Source organism: Sus scrofa, chromosome 5, assembly GCF_054392235.1.
Source record: "Sus scrofa isolate SSC_HxYL_T2T_F1_AM1 chromosome 5, Sscrofa_HxYL_maternal_Yorkshire_Landrace_v2.0, whole genome shotgun sequence".
Classification (NCBI taxonomy): domain Eukaryota; kingdom Metazoa; phylum Chordata; class Mammalia; order Artiodactyla; family Suidae; genus Sus; species Sus scrofa.
In genome coordinates this window covers 74,813,575-74,827,611 of record NC_139387.1, presented here as the reverse complement: position 1 = coordinate 74,827,611, position 14,037 = coordinate 74,813,575, and the positions used below count along the sequence as shown (strand labels likewise).

Sequence of the window (14,037 nt, the reverse complement as noted above, 5' to 3'; positions counted from 1 at the left end):
GCAAGGCCAGGGATCGAACCTGCCTCCTCATGGATGTTAGTCGGTTTCATTAACCACTGAGCCATGACAGGAACTGCTCTACTTCTTTTCAACTATATAAAGATGTCTAGGACACTATTAAATGAAAATCAAAAGGCAAGTTGTAAAAAATTTAAATAAATCCAGGGAGTTTCCGTTTCAGATCAGTGGCTTAAGAACTGGACTAGTATCCATTAGGATATAGGTTCAATCCCTGGTCTTGCTCAATGGGTTAAGGATCTAGCATTGTTGAAAGCTGTGGTGTAGGCTGCAGATGTGGCTGGATCAGGCGTTAATGTGGCTGTGGTGTAGGCCAGCGGCTGCAGCTCCAATTTGACCCTTAGCCCGGGAGCTCCCGTATGCCTCAGGTACAGCCCTAAAAAGACAAAACAAAACCAAAAAGTTAAATAAATCCAATTTACAAGTAAAAAAAAAAAAAAGAAAGAAAAGAAAAAGAATGAAGTTCTGCTATACATGATGCCATGTGGATGTGCCTTGAAAACGTTATGCCAACTGAAAGAAGCCAGACACAAAAGGCCACAAAGAGTAGGATTCCCTTTACATGAAGTGTCCAGAACATGCAAATGTAGAAGACAGAGCAGGCTAGTGTTTGCCTAGGGCTAGGGCTGGGGCTGGGGCTGAGGTAGTGAGGGGCGACGGCAAATGGGTGAGGGGTTTCTCTCTGTGGTGATGGAAATGTACTAACTTGATGGTGTGAGACACGGCCTCGCCAAGCCCGAATGACGTGACCCACGAACCTTGACTTGTTCTGACTTTGTATTTACCAAATTTCTTTCTTATAATTACTATAGTTTTCCAGGGGAGCAGCCTGAGTAGCAGACAGTGTTTGGTCAGCGGACTGTATACCGACTGGCGAGGGAATAAACCAGCACTGAGGTTTGTTAATTAGTGGGGTTTGCTAATCAATGTCTTATGATCTGACAGAGACATGTTTTTGAGGGCAGTTACCCCGGGAGGCCCGCCAGCCGTCCAGGCAAGGTCCGACCCACACAGTGGAATCCTAAGCCTGCTTCGCTTGGGAGGGTCTTTGGGCCTCAGAGACCCCGAGGGCCGGCCAAAGGAAGAGGCCCTGGGTCAGCCTTCTCGTATTCTGGCCATGCTCACCTTCAGGGCAGGGCTGCACGAGCTACACCGCCTCGGGTGAGTGACTGAGTCAGCCCCTCTTGGAGCCTTGGCCAGGAAAGGAGAGACTGCGGTACACAGCCTGACAGCCCCCGAAGCTAGCGGATGCGCAGCCAAATGACATAGATCTTTACCCTGAGCACCTCCTGCTGAAACTGCACGCCACGGGGCAGGAGAGAGGTAAGGAGAGGGGAACGGAGAGGTCCCCACGATGGGCTGGAAGAGAGGGGGTGCCTCTGTAGCCCTGTGACTGCATGTAGTTATTTAAATTTTCAGGGCTTAGCATCCTCCTTGAAGATAAGAAGACTGGATCAGTGATTGCCTAAAGATCCATGAAGACTGCAACGAGGATTGTGTATGCTACTTTTAATAGTGAAGGAGCAAAGTCAGTGGAAATCAGGCCTTAACCACCAAAAGGCTAAACACACTAAAGACCGACTACTTCTTTAAAAAATTAATCTTTTTTTTTTTTTTTTTTTTTTTTGCTTTTTAGGGCCACACCCTCAGCATACAGAGATTCCCAGGCTAGGGGTCTAATCAGAGCTACAGATGCCAGCCTACGCCACAGCCATAGCAACGCCAGATCCGAGCTGCATCTGTGACCTACACCACAACTCACAGCAACACCAGATCCTTAACCCACTGAGCGAGGCCAGGGATCGAACCTGCAACATTATGGTTCCTTGTCAGATTCGTTTCCGCTGTGCCACGACAGGAACTCCTAAAAACTTAATCTTATTCTGGAGTTCCCATGTGGCTCAGCAGGTTAAGGATCAGACGTTGTTACTACTGTGGCTCAGGTCATGGCTTGGGTTTGATCCCTGGCCCTGGCCTGGGAACTTTTGCAAAAGTTAATCTTATTTTAATCACTATTTACTATTTGTTCACTGTTTTCATTTATTATATATCCTTCCCTTTTTTTGGCTGCAGTTGTGGCATGCAGGAGTTCCCAGGCTTGGGATTGAAACTGAGCCACAGCAGTGACAAGACCAAATCCTTATCCTTACCCACTAGGCCACCAGGGAATGCCTATGTATGTCCATCCTTGATTGGAGGGAAAAAAAAAAAGCGGGGAAATTTATGATTAATAAAATACAGAATATTATGTAGTTATACTTTTTCAAAAGAACTGGTTCATTAAGAAAAATCCATTAAGAGAAAAATTCAGGAGTTCCTGTCATGGCTCAGTGGTTAACGAATCCGCCTAGGAACCATGAGGTTGCAGGTTCGATCCCTGGCCTTGCTCAGTGGGTTAAGGATCCGGTGTTGCCGTGAGCTGTGGTGTAGGTTGCAGACGCGGCTCGGACCCCACGTTGCTGTGGCTCTGGTGTAGACGAGCGGCTACAGCTCCGATTCGACCCCTAGCCTGGGAACCTCCATATGCCACGAGAGCGGCCCAAGAAAAATGGCAAAAAGACAAAAAAAAAAGAGAGAAAAATTCAAACTGTCCTCCAAGGAGAGGGCTGGATCACTGGACCAGTGGTATTTAAGGCGTCTGCTTTTCAAAATGCTATCTCCAGGTCGGGTGGGGCCTAATTACCTGATGATGTCACCTCACGCAGGTGTGCCGGTGTTGTAATCCATCCTCTCTCGGGGCTTAAATAGAGGCAATTTCACAGTGTGGATAACCTGACATCGCATTTCTCGCTACCGCTTCCTTCACTCCTGCCCCACAGCACAAGGGTGACTGGAGTCACCCAGGCTGAAGATCAGCCTGTGATCAGTGTGGACAAAGACAAAGGGCTGTCTGGCACCACCCAGCCAGGAAAGGCTTGGACAAGTTGTACAGCACGAAACCCAAACTTTTTTTTTTTTCACAAGCGCTTACTCAAGGTAATTGTCCCTGTGCGTGTTAATTTACCTCCCTGAGCCTCAGTTTCTTCACCAAGAGACAAAGAATCTGTCAATAAAACGTCTTCTGATGGTTATGACAACCTTTATTCACACATTTAACTGCTTCCTATAATAATTTTCTAAAGCTGAGTTTCCCAGTATGTGTTTCTTAGAACACTGGTTTCCTACAGTGTTAGCAGCTATTTCATGGGAAATGGCAGGCCGGGAGGCAAATAAGTTTGGTACTGGCTGAACTAAAGCAAGTCAAACAGATTACTGCACATCTTGGAACCTTTCCTGTGCTAATGTGCATTTCCAGGAAGCGGATGACTATAGATTTTAAACCTTATTTAACAATGGACTCCTTTCTGCCTAGATTATCTTATGGGACTTGCTGGTCGTAGAAAGACAGTTTGGGAAGCTGCACTTTTATGACGGGGGATTAGCATGGACATGTAGCTTCCCTGAGCTTTGCTTTTCTCACCCATAAAATGAGGATATTGTGCCATTCCACAGGGTCATAAAGTTGAAATGAGATTACGCATAGAGCCTGGCACAGAGTAGGCCCACAGCAAAGGTTAGCTCTTCTCCAAAGGAAGATAATTCAATGAGCCTGGAGCCCTTTAATTTTTTTCTTCAAATTAGGTGATATTGTTTAATAAGAACCACTAGAAGAAAATTTTCTGCGGTGTCTGGGATTACCTGTAAATACAATTTTTTTTAGCCCTCTCAAAGAGCAGCCTCACCTCTGAGAGCCAGGGGACTGGCTTATTCCACTTCAGGTAGCTGCTGTTACCGCTTCCACCTTGCGCAGAGTCTTGATCCTGCCAGAACAGTGAGGAATGAACTTGGTAGGAATATTAGGGTGACGCTAGGACTGGGGCCCCTTGAAAGTGTCTACAGGGAAGCAGAGGGTCAGGAAACACAGCCCTGACATCAGAGGCTTATCAACTAGGGACACTCCCACCTCTGGTTCACACTCTATCCCTGGAGAATACCTCTCCAATACACACTCCTGAGATGCTGCTACTTTCCTGACTTTTCCAGTCCTCCTACATGGGAAAAAATTTTTTTTTCCTACTTAGACCAGGCCATCCTAAGGGCAGGGTCCTTGCCTTCCTCTTCCTTTACATCCCTCCAGGGCCCTGCCTGAATTTGTGACTCATTCGTCCTAAAAAGTGGAAGCCCCCCTTGGGACACCCCAACTCTTCCCTACCTGCAGGTCCACAGGTCCAGTTTGACTCTGGCCCAGCCTTGGGGATCCCTGTCTGTTCTAGGTTCAGAGGCTCAACCTCAGGGCTCCAGACTGCACTGGATCTCAAGTTCCCTCATCCCCACCCAGAGCTGTTCCCGCCTTCCTGGGGACCATTCGCCCAAGAAACACTACAAGGCAAATGTTCCACTGCAAATCTGTCCCCCAGCTCCTTGCAGGGAGGGGTGTCTATCTATGGAATCATCTCTGACTCTGCAGAATCTGGGATCATCACTAAAGTCCCACTCCAGTAGTTCCCACTGTGGCTCAGTGGGTTAAGAACCCAACTACCATCCATAAGGACGTGGGTTTGATCCCTGGCCTCGCTCAGCGGGTTAAGGAACCAGCATTGCCAGGAGCTGTGGTGTAGGCTGCAGACACAGCTCAGAACCTGTGTTGCTGTGGCTGTGGTGTAGGTCGGCAGCTGCGGCTCCAATTCAACCCCTAGCCTGAGAACTTCTATATGCCTTGGATGTGGCCCTAAAGATTAAAAAAAAAAGAAAAATTAAAATTAAGGAGATAAAGTCCCAGTCCAGTCCTCAAGCCAGCAAGAGGTGGACATGCTGGTCCTGCCTCCAGCCCTCTGGGGCTGTTGGAGGTGAAGGCCATGTGTCTGGAGTGGCTCAAATGTGGGCATCTTGAACTATGGGACAGGGACTTTGAGGAAGGCTGGCTGGACAGCTCCACCCAAACAGCTGAAAACCCTGCGATGCACCTGCCACCATCAAAGGCTCTTTCTTTCTTTTTTTTTTTTTTTTTGGCTTTTTGCTATTTCTTGGGCCGCTCCCGCGGCATATGGAGGTTCCCAGGCTAGGGGTCGAATCGGAACTGTAGCCACCGGCCTACACCAGAGCCACAGCAAGGCGGGATCCGAGCCCCGTCTGCAACCTACACCACAGCTCACGGCAACGCCGGATCGTTAACCCACTGAGCAAGGGCAGGGACCGAACCCGCAACCTCATGGTTCCTAGTCGGATTCGTTAACCACTGCGCCATGACGGGAACTCCTCAAAGGCTCTTTCTGTCCTGCCTCTCCTGCCACAGAAAAGTGGAGGGTGCCCTCAAGGCTCTAAGTGGTGGTAGCTGAGGACCCATGTTAAAGCACAGCCAGGAGAACAGGCTGACCCTGCCGTGTACCTTGAGGCCCGGCCTCTGGGGATGATAGAACTGGAGGTGTGGATCCACAGCTGGAATGTTCCTGCTGGCCAGAGCCTTGGCCAGTTCTCTCCAGCTGCCATACCCTGTGGAAGGAAAGGAGAAGAGAGGACCAAGGTCACCACCACCTGAAGCCCTCACAACTCTGTGCAATTCCCGGGGATAACAGAGGACATCTACCCTCTGCTGCCCCTCCCCGCTTCTTGCGCTGGGTATGCAGTGGGGGTGGGGGTGCTAGGAGACAGTGACGATCTCCACCAAGGTCAACACGGCAGAGAGGACATGAGTTCACATCCCATTAGGATCTGCTGTCTTCCCTAAGTCAGGAAAGGAGCCAGGCCAGGTGAAAATGGAGCGCCGTCCTGCCTTTGGTGATCACCCCAGGCTGGTTCTGCCGCAGCTGCCTCTCAAGGCCTATTTCTTCCAAAGCCACTGTGGGGAAGTGGTCGTACAAGCGGTAGTGTGAAGCAGTGGAGCCAGGCTTTCCCCCCCCACCCCATTTCTTCCAAGCCAGGGAGCAGGCAGGGCTGTCAGGAAGGCCCTCCCACTGTCCACTGTGTGTTGCTGGGCTGCTGGATGGAACCAGAACTGGGGAAGACAGAAGAGGGTGGCCCAGGGCTTGGTGTTTGCTCATCAAATTTATAAACAGCTGCAGCTATAAGATTCGAGGCCCAGCTGTTCCTGGCTGGATCTGGAGGCTGTGTGAGGGCTGACGTCTGCACCCTGAAGCCCTGGGGCCGGTCCGCTTACACACATCTGGAAAGGTACCAGCCGAGCCACAGTGAGGATTCAGGGGGGTGGGGGGAGACACGTGTGCGTTCACAACCACGCAAAGGAGGCTGGGAAAATCAGAGCTCAGTGGTCCACATCACTAGGCCAGATCACAGGCCATCAAGAACTGGGAGAGGCTTTCAAGACTATCTAGGCCTCATTTCAGATGAAGAAAAAGGACCTTCAGCTGGTCAGTGACTTATCCAACTCACTGAGCAAACACTGTCCAGCCCCTTGTCTGCAGGGGATAGGTTCAAGACCCCCATGGAAGCCTGAAACCACAGATAGCACTGAATCCTGTATATAACTATGCGTTTCCCTATACATCCTATAATTAAGTTTAATTTGCAAATGAAGCACAATGAGAGAGTAATAACCATAACGAAATATAAAATAAAATGATTTTTTAACAATATACTATAATAAAAGCCATACGATGGGTCTCTCTCTCCAAATATTTTATCGTGTACATTGAATTCTTTTCCATCTCAATAGAGCGCTGTGGCTGTAACTTGGGCAGTTTGAGGTACAAAGCAAAACCAGCACAAGTTTCTTTTTCCTTCTTCACAATTTCACAAATAGATGATTTGTTCTTGCCATAGATCTTAGCAACCTTAGCATACAATTTTTCTTTCTTTCAAGTTTCACCTTTCACTTAAAAGAAGCACCTTAGGGCTTCCCTTTGGCAAATGTGAACTGCCAGCATCATAACTCTTGCACTTCAGGGACAATACTAAGTAAAATAAGGGTCATCTGGACAAAGGCACTATGACACCACGACAGTCCATCTGATAACAGAGACAGCTGCTAGGTGACTAATGGCTGGACAGACAGATGATTCACATCCTGGGCAAGAGGGAGTGGGACGAAGTGAGACTGCATCATGTTGATCAGAAGAGCGCGCAATTTTAAGCTCATGAATTGTTTATTTCTAGAATTCTCCATTTAATATTTTCACCCCATGGTTGACCTTGGGTAGCGGGAGCCACAGAAAGTGAAACCACGGAGGAGGTGGGACCACTGCTGTGAAAAGGCTAAGGCTAGAACCCAGGTGTTCAGACAGACTCGCTGAGCAGGAAGCCCTCTGCAGCTTCATCCAGATGCCCCAGGATGCTGCAGCGGGTACTGCCCAGCAGCTAGACTGACATCATGGCCACTGGGAGCCAACCGCGGCCCCGGAAGCTTAGGCGCGTTCTAGGACCCCCGCGGAGCACTCGTAGAGACACAGCCAGACAAACAGACACACGGGAAAGAGCAGAGCCCACAAGCATAGACCACAGAAGGTGGACATCCACATGCTCTGCCCGAGTGCATGTTTGAGTGACTCCAGGAAAGGGCTTGGAACGTGGGGGCTTTTCTTACCCAGTTACGTGCTGTGTGGCCCCTCAGTGTTTATTCAGCACCTCACAGGCATGATCTCATCCGAGCCTGGCAGAATCTTGGCAGCCAGGCCAGGTCTGATTACCCCCACTTTACAGATGGGGAAGAGAAGCCCAGGGCTAAAAGTCACAGAGTCTGCTGCTTGGAAGCCAGGATCGGAACAGAGCCTGTCTGTCTCACAAGCCAGTTTCCTCACCCGTCCTCATCCTGCGGACGCGGTTTGGCATGGACTTGGAGGAGTCCTGGGGGCAGAGGCCTCGCCTGGGCATCTGTGCCTCTGGTTTTCTGTGCAGAGATGAAAGGTGCGCTGATGTTATGTTTACAGCGACTTCTGCAGGTTTATCCCTCTGTCATCAAGGTCTCTCCTGTTTCCATGGCTGGCCGGCTGGCAGCCAGAAACAGGTCAGACTAGTTCAATGCAGAAGGATGTTCTGGGGAAGCGGGGTTCTGGGGCCAGAGAAGCGGAGAAGCGAGGTGAGGCTAAGAGAGTGGGGCAGGAAGAGAGGATGTTCACAGCCCCCACCCTGCATTTCCGTGTAAGCTCAGAGAAAGCTGCTCCATCTCCCCTAACCCAGCTCAGACACTGCTACTGCAGCAGCCCAGCCCTTCCAGGCCCAGGGAGCTGCTGGTCAGGGGCCCGGGGGGCCAAGTGAGTCACACTGCAGGAAGGGAGGGCAGGCACCGCCTTGCTTCTGCCTCAGAACGACTGGGTCACCTCTTCCTTGACTTTGTGCCTGGAAACCATCTACTTCTAGACAAAGTTGTGAGGAAGTAACTAAAAATGCTATTGGCCCCATCAAGAGAGTAACAGTCTGTCTCAGATGCACATTCTTTCCCATAGACAGGTTTTCAGTTCCAGCCAAATTCTTTTTTTTTTTTTTTTTTCCTCCACTTTTTTTAGGGCCATACCCAAGGCATATGGAAGTTCCCAGGCTAGGGGTTGAATTGGAGCTGCAGCTGCCGGCCTACACCACAGCTACAGCAATGCAGGATCCGAGCTGCATCTGCGACCTACACCACAGCCATGGCAACACCACAGCCTTAACCCACTGAGTAGCACCAGGGATCAATCCACGTCCTCACTGATCTAGTGGGGTTCGTTATGGATCAGCCACAATGGGAATGCCCACAGCCAAATTCTTTGACTCCTGGAGGTCACGTGGAAGGTGAGGCAACTCACCCAAGGACAGTGGGCTTTGTCCGTAGTCCTGAGCATGCATCATCCTGGGTTTGCTGGGATGTGACAAGGAAGACTCTCCCTGGCCAAACTTTGGACAAGCTCCTCTGGGATCTCTCTTCCACCAGGACTTGTCCTTGGCCTGCCCAGCCCAGTTTGGGGGAAAAATCCTGTTAAATCTGTTGACAGGATCCCCCCACTTTGGTACCTGATCCGGCGCCTCATTTCCCAGCCCTGATGTAAAAGTCCTTGCCTGCCTGAGGCCAGCATCCTGTTAGACCCTGATGCCTCTGCTGGTACCTTTCCCTCCACTGACCCTTTGCCCCGCCTGTCTGTAAATCCCCTGCTGTCTTTGGAACCGAGCTCAGCTCTATGCGGCAGTTTCCTTCCCACACGGAGTTTGAACTGAATTATACCTGCCCGTCATCTTTAACCTGCACTTGTTCTCTTTATTTTTATTTATTTATTTATTGCTTTTTTAGGGCTGCACTCACAGCACATGGAAGTTCCCAGGCGAGGGGTCAAATCGGAGGTACAGCTGCAGGTCTATGCCTCAATCACAGCAATGCCAGATCCAAGCCATGTCTTCGACCTTCACCATGGCAACGCCGGATCCCCGACCACTGAGTGAGGCTAGGGATCGAATCTGCATCTTCATGGATACTAGTTGGATTTATTTCCACTGCACCATGGCGGAAACTCCTCTAGTTCTCTTTAGAAGAGGGTATGAAGAATTCCTGCTGTGGCTCAGCGGCAACGAAATCTGACTAGTATCCATGAGTACGCAGGTTTGATCCCTGGCCTCTCACAGTGGGTTAAGGATCTGGTGTTGCCGTGAGCTGTGGGGTAGGTGGCAGATGCAGCTCCAGTTCGACCCCTAGCCTGGGAACCTCCATATGCTGTGGGTGCAGCCCTAAGAAGACAAACCTAACTAGGTCACAAGTGAGTCTGGATGGCTTTCCCATACTTGGAGCAGGACAGTCAACAGCTCAGCCTTTAGCCATGTAAGGAGCAGGAAATGCCCTTTGCAGACTTCACAGTATGGAAAAGACAAGAAGGCTTTGGGGTCAGAAAGATCTACCTGGATTTCTACCATTTCGGACAGTGGGCTTTGGGGTCAGAAAGATCTACCTGGATTTCTACCATTTCGGACAGTGACTGATGAGCAAGTAATTTGACCTCTCGGGCCCTAGTTTCTTCCTCCAGCTCCTCTCCCACAGGAAAGGCTATGAGGATGCAGCGATGTGTGTCAGACCCCATTAGCACTCTTTTCCCCAACGATATCTGAGTTCAGGATGCAGACTTGGGTATCGGAAAATGTAAGCCCCTTGAGAATTTTGGTAGCCAAAAACGGCCAGGAGCCATCTCTCCTCTCTCGGTGCAGAGAGGTAAGCGGACTGTGGGGTAAGAGGGACAGTGGTGGGGGTGACAGCCAGCACTCTCTCTTTGCTGCCCAGGGTGCTCTCTGCCCCCCACTACAACATTCACTGAGCACACGGTGGGCATCAGGGGGTGACGGCGGTGGGGGGGGGGCTTGGTGTTTCCTCTTTCCCCCTCTTTGGTTTGTTTCCTCTGTGTAAACTCTACCAGCAGATACCCCAGCCCTGCTTAGTCCCATGGGGGCACAAGGAGCTAAAGAATATGCTGATTTAACTACTGACACTTGTCACCTGCCCTCTGCTCCTGGCCAGACCTCTCCTCCCAGAGTGCCAGCTGCCAGGGCCTGTTTCTCCTGCAACAGGTGTCATGTTTGTGCCAAGAGACAGACGCCTTGATCTCAGGTGACAGATAAAGCACCATCATGGCCTCACATTCTGCCCTCACAAAGCTGGGCTATCACATGCCCCATCAGCCGGAGCTTTGCCAACATCCCTCATCTGTGCAATGTGAACTCTTCAAAGGCCTGAAGATCATCTCTTTGAAAATATGGCAGATATATCACCCTTGGTGCCTTTTTTTTTTTTTTTTTTTTGGCCGCCCTGTGACATGTGGAAGTTCCCAGGCCAGGGATTGAATCTGAGGTGCAGTTTGCAACCTAAGCCTCAGCTGCAGCAAGGCTGGATCCTTAACCCACTGTGCCGGCCTGAGGATTGAACTGCAACCACCACAGAGACAAGCTGGATCATTAACCACAGTGGGACCTCTCAGTGCTCTTTGTTCAAAAACTCTCACTACATTATTTCACTGAATCCTCACCACCTCCCTGTGAACTACTGTCATCTTCTTTAGAGATAAAAGAAACAGAGAAGTGAAGACATCAGCCTAAGGTCGCACAGTGATTAAGACAATTCATGTAAAGGACTTCGCGCCTGGAACACATCACAGCTCATTATTTCATGACAAGTCACAACACCGCAGAGCTGAAACTTTCGCTGGTTTCTCCTGATCGCTGGTCTGATATCTCTTGCTGATATGTCACATGGTCATGTTGACACACGAGGCAGAAAGGCAGCCCCTGGCCACTCAGGCAGATCTCAGATAGATTTTGAATGTATGGCTAATGCACTGGACATGGAGAGAGGAATCAAGAATGATTCAAGAGGAGTTCCCGTCGTGGTGCAGCGGAAACGAATCTGACGAGGAACCATGAGGTTGCAGGTTCGATCCCTGGCCTCACTCAGTGGGTTAAGGATCCGAAGTTGCCGTGAGCTGTGGTGTAGGTCGCAGATGTGGCTTGTATCCAGCGTGGCTCTGGCTATGGTGTAAGCCAGCAGCTGTAGCTCCAATTAGACCCCTAGCCTGGGAACCTCCATATGCGTGAATGCAGCCCTAAAAAGGGAAAAAAAAAAAAAAAAAAGGAATGATCCAAGATTCCTGCCCTGGCCACTGGAAGGCTAAAGTTGCTATTACTGAGAAGTGTCAGGAGAGGTGGAGCTGAGAGGAAAGCCTGAAAAAGAAGTGGAAGCATGGGGGCTAGAGGAGGGGGGGACATCCAGCAGGCAGGGGCAAAGGACATGGCATTTCTGAAGCTCTATCTCCAGCCTGGGCAGGGGTCCACTAGAAAGGGCTAGCAGCATTCCTGAATTAAAGGCACTCTGCAAGAGGGGAAGACTTGAGCCCCCAGGAGCTGTAGGAAGGCAGGGTTTAAGGAACCAGGAGGGCTGGTCCAACAGGTGCCACAGATGGAAAGGACCTAAAGATCCAGGATGAATGTGGATGATTTGCTGAGAAGCCCAGCATCAGTAGAAACAAGTGGTGAAATGCAGATGAACAGAGATGAAGCCCTCACGCCACTAGGGAACACGAAGTTGTCCAGGGAATGGGAGGTCATGACACTGGGTATGGAGCCACAGAGTCGCCACAGAGTCCAGGAACCAGCACTGAGTCCTGGGATGAAAAAGCAAGAACAGCTCTGACCTTGGAGTTCACCTGAGGGCCAGTCACATGGGCACAGAGCAAAGCTGCCGTGGCCAGACACCAGCAAGACCTGGACACCACCAGAAACCTGAGGTGGCTCAGAGAGTCAAGGATAAAGTCAGGGACTGTCACCTGGGAGGGAGCCTCTACGGCAAACTAGTCTCCAACAGCAGAGGCATGGCCTTTCCTTTCCAGTTGTGATACCCCAGGGAACATGATGCAAGAGCAACTATTCTTAATGTAACCTTAACACTTAGCATATATAATACACATACTTGAATTTATAGTGAATGAAATAGAAGATTTTATTTTAGTACAACATCCCTACAGGAAAGCAAGGCTTAGAAGAAAAAATCACACTGAAAGTCAGAGATAGTAAGTGACAGGCCAGGATTTGCACCCTGTGTCATCCCATTCCTCTCCACTGAACACCTCGGCCGCCGCCACTACCACTCTTACCTGGCCAGGCACCCATGAGTCACCAGCCTACCCCTCCCCTTCCCATCCCTCCCCAGTCACGTCCTCTCACCTACCTTACGGCCACACCCCACAGACCAGTTCCTCACCTGCTCTCATTTGGCCAGTAAACCTCTCCACGTAAGCCAAAGAAAAGCAAGAGGGAGCGTGGAGACCCGCACATCCCCAAGCAGCTGAAATCGGACAGGTCTGCACGAAGGCCTGGGGCCCGCCTCCTGGCCTCTGGGCCTCTTTTCCACACAAGGGCAACTGTGCAGCTGCCTCTGCGAGGCCCAGAGGAGGATTCTAGGCAGGTGCTCAGCTCGCAACACAGGTGTGAGGGCGGGGCTGAGGGGCAGTGTGGACAGGAGACAGGTGGGTCCTGAGGTCCCCACAGCCCCTCTTTGATTTGATGAGTAGATATAGGAAGGGCCCTGAAGAGCCTCCCCTGCTCCCAAGCCCCTAGGCTGCTACTACTCAAAAAACAAAGCAGCCAGCTGCCCCCAGCTCCCTGCCCAGCTGGCCCCTGGGCTGCTGGGGGCTGTGGCTACTACAGGGCCGAGGCTGCCTGTGAGACGCAAGGGACTGTGCCCCTACCCAGCTGGGTGCTGCCTAAGGGGGCCCAAAAGTGGGCATCATAGCAGCACCAGGCTGTGCTTGTATACCTCAACCCTGCTGCCCAGGGGTCCTGCTCACCTGAGCACCCAGACCCACGCATCAAACTAAGGAGGTAGATGAGGCAGGGGGTGGTGGGGAGAAGCAGCAGCCTTTCTCCTCTGCTGCCACTGCTCCGGGAGTGCAGGTCTGCCTGGGCACAGCCCCGCTCAGCGACCCTCCACTCAGCAAGCCATGGACTGATCTGCAGAGGCCCCAGAAGGTCTGGCCAGGTCCCAAGGCACCTCCTGGATGTGTCATCACCATCATCATGACAAAGAAGGGCAAAGCCACAATGTTCAAGGCCCTACGGACCAGTCAGCATCACAAAAGAAGTCACGGCCATTAGGTTCTGTCCACGGGGAATTCTGAGGAAGGCCCTTGATGAAATGGGATGGCTTCAGGAAAATCTAGAGGGAACAGTGTCCAGGACTTCTAAAACTGGTGCAGCCCACTGGAGAAGCACTTTCATCCTCTGGTGGCCTGAATGAGTGCCCCTCGTGTCTCAGGACCCTCAGACCAGACTGTCTTGTCCCATCAACTTTCTGGACGAGGAGCCAGATGAGCTTCTGCACGAGGAGAAGGAGCAGGACATCCTTTCTGAGAGCAAGTTTAGTGGTGGGCAAGGGAAGAGTGAATGCATGAATCAATGAACCAACCCATCCCCAGGCATTTACTGAGCACCTGTTGTATACTTAGAGCTCTGCGAACTGCTGTGATGGAGAGGATGATACACACTGAGACATTCAGCTCCATCCAGCTCCATCCATGCCTGGTGCCCTTGGGTGGATGTGGTGGTAAATGAAGAGACCACTGCCCTGGAATCTTGTCATGCCCAATG

At 50.9% G+C, this 14,037-nt stretch overlaps 1 protein-coding gene across 5 annotated transcripts in view; it reads right to left on the bottom strand.

Moving 5' to 3' along the window:
- B4GALNT3 (beta-1,4-N-acetyl-galactosaminyltransferase 3) overlaps positions 1-14,037 on the bottom strand; it is an 88,858-nt gene that overhangs the window by 20,034 nt on the left and 54,787 nt on the right. For 4 of the 5 annotated variants that reach the window (XR_014803984.1, XM_084956971.1, XM_021092495.2 and 1 more), the window contains exons 2-3: positions 5,384-5,487; positions 3,741-3,818 (exon numbers count right to left, since the gene is read on the bottom strand). Coding sequence is in view for 2 of the 5 variants with exons in the window: in XM_084956971.1 (XP_084813097.1) it covers positions 3,741-3,818; positions 5,384-5,487 (182 nt within the window). In the remaining 3 variants the exon portion in view is untranslated. Of the gene's footprint in view, positions 1-3,740; positions 3,819-5,383; positions 5,488-7,534; positions 7,950-14,037 lie in introns of those variants that run through there. The other variant, XM_084956973.1, reaches the window with a different exon arrangement.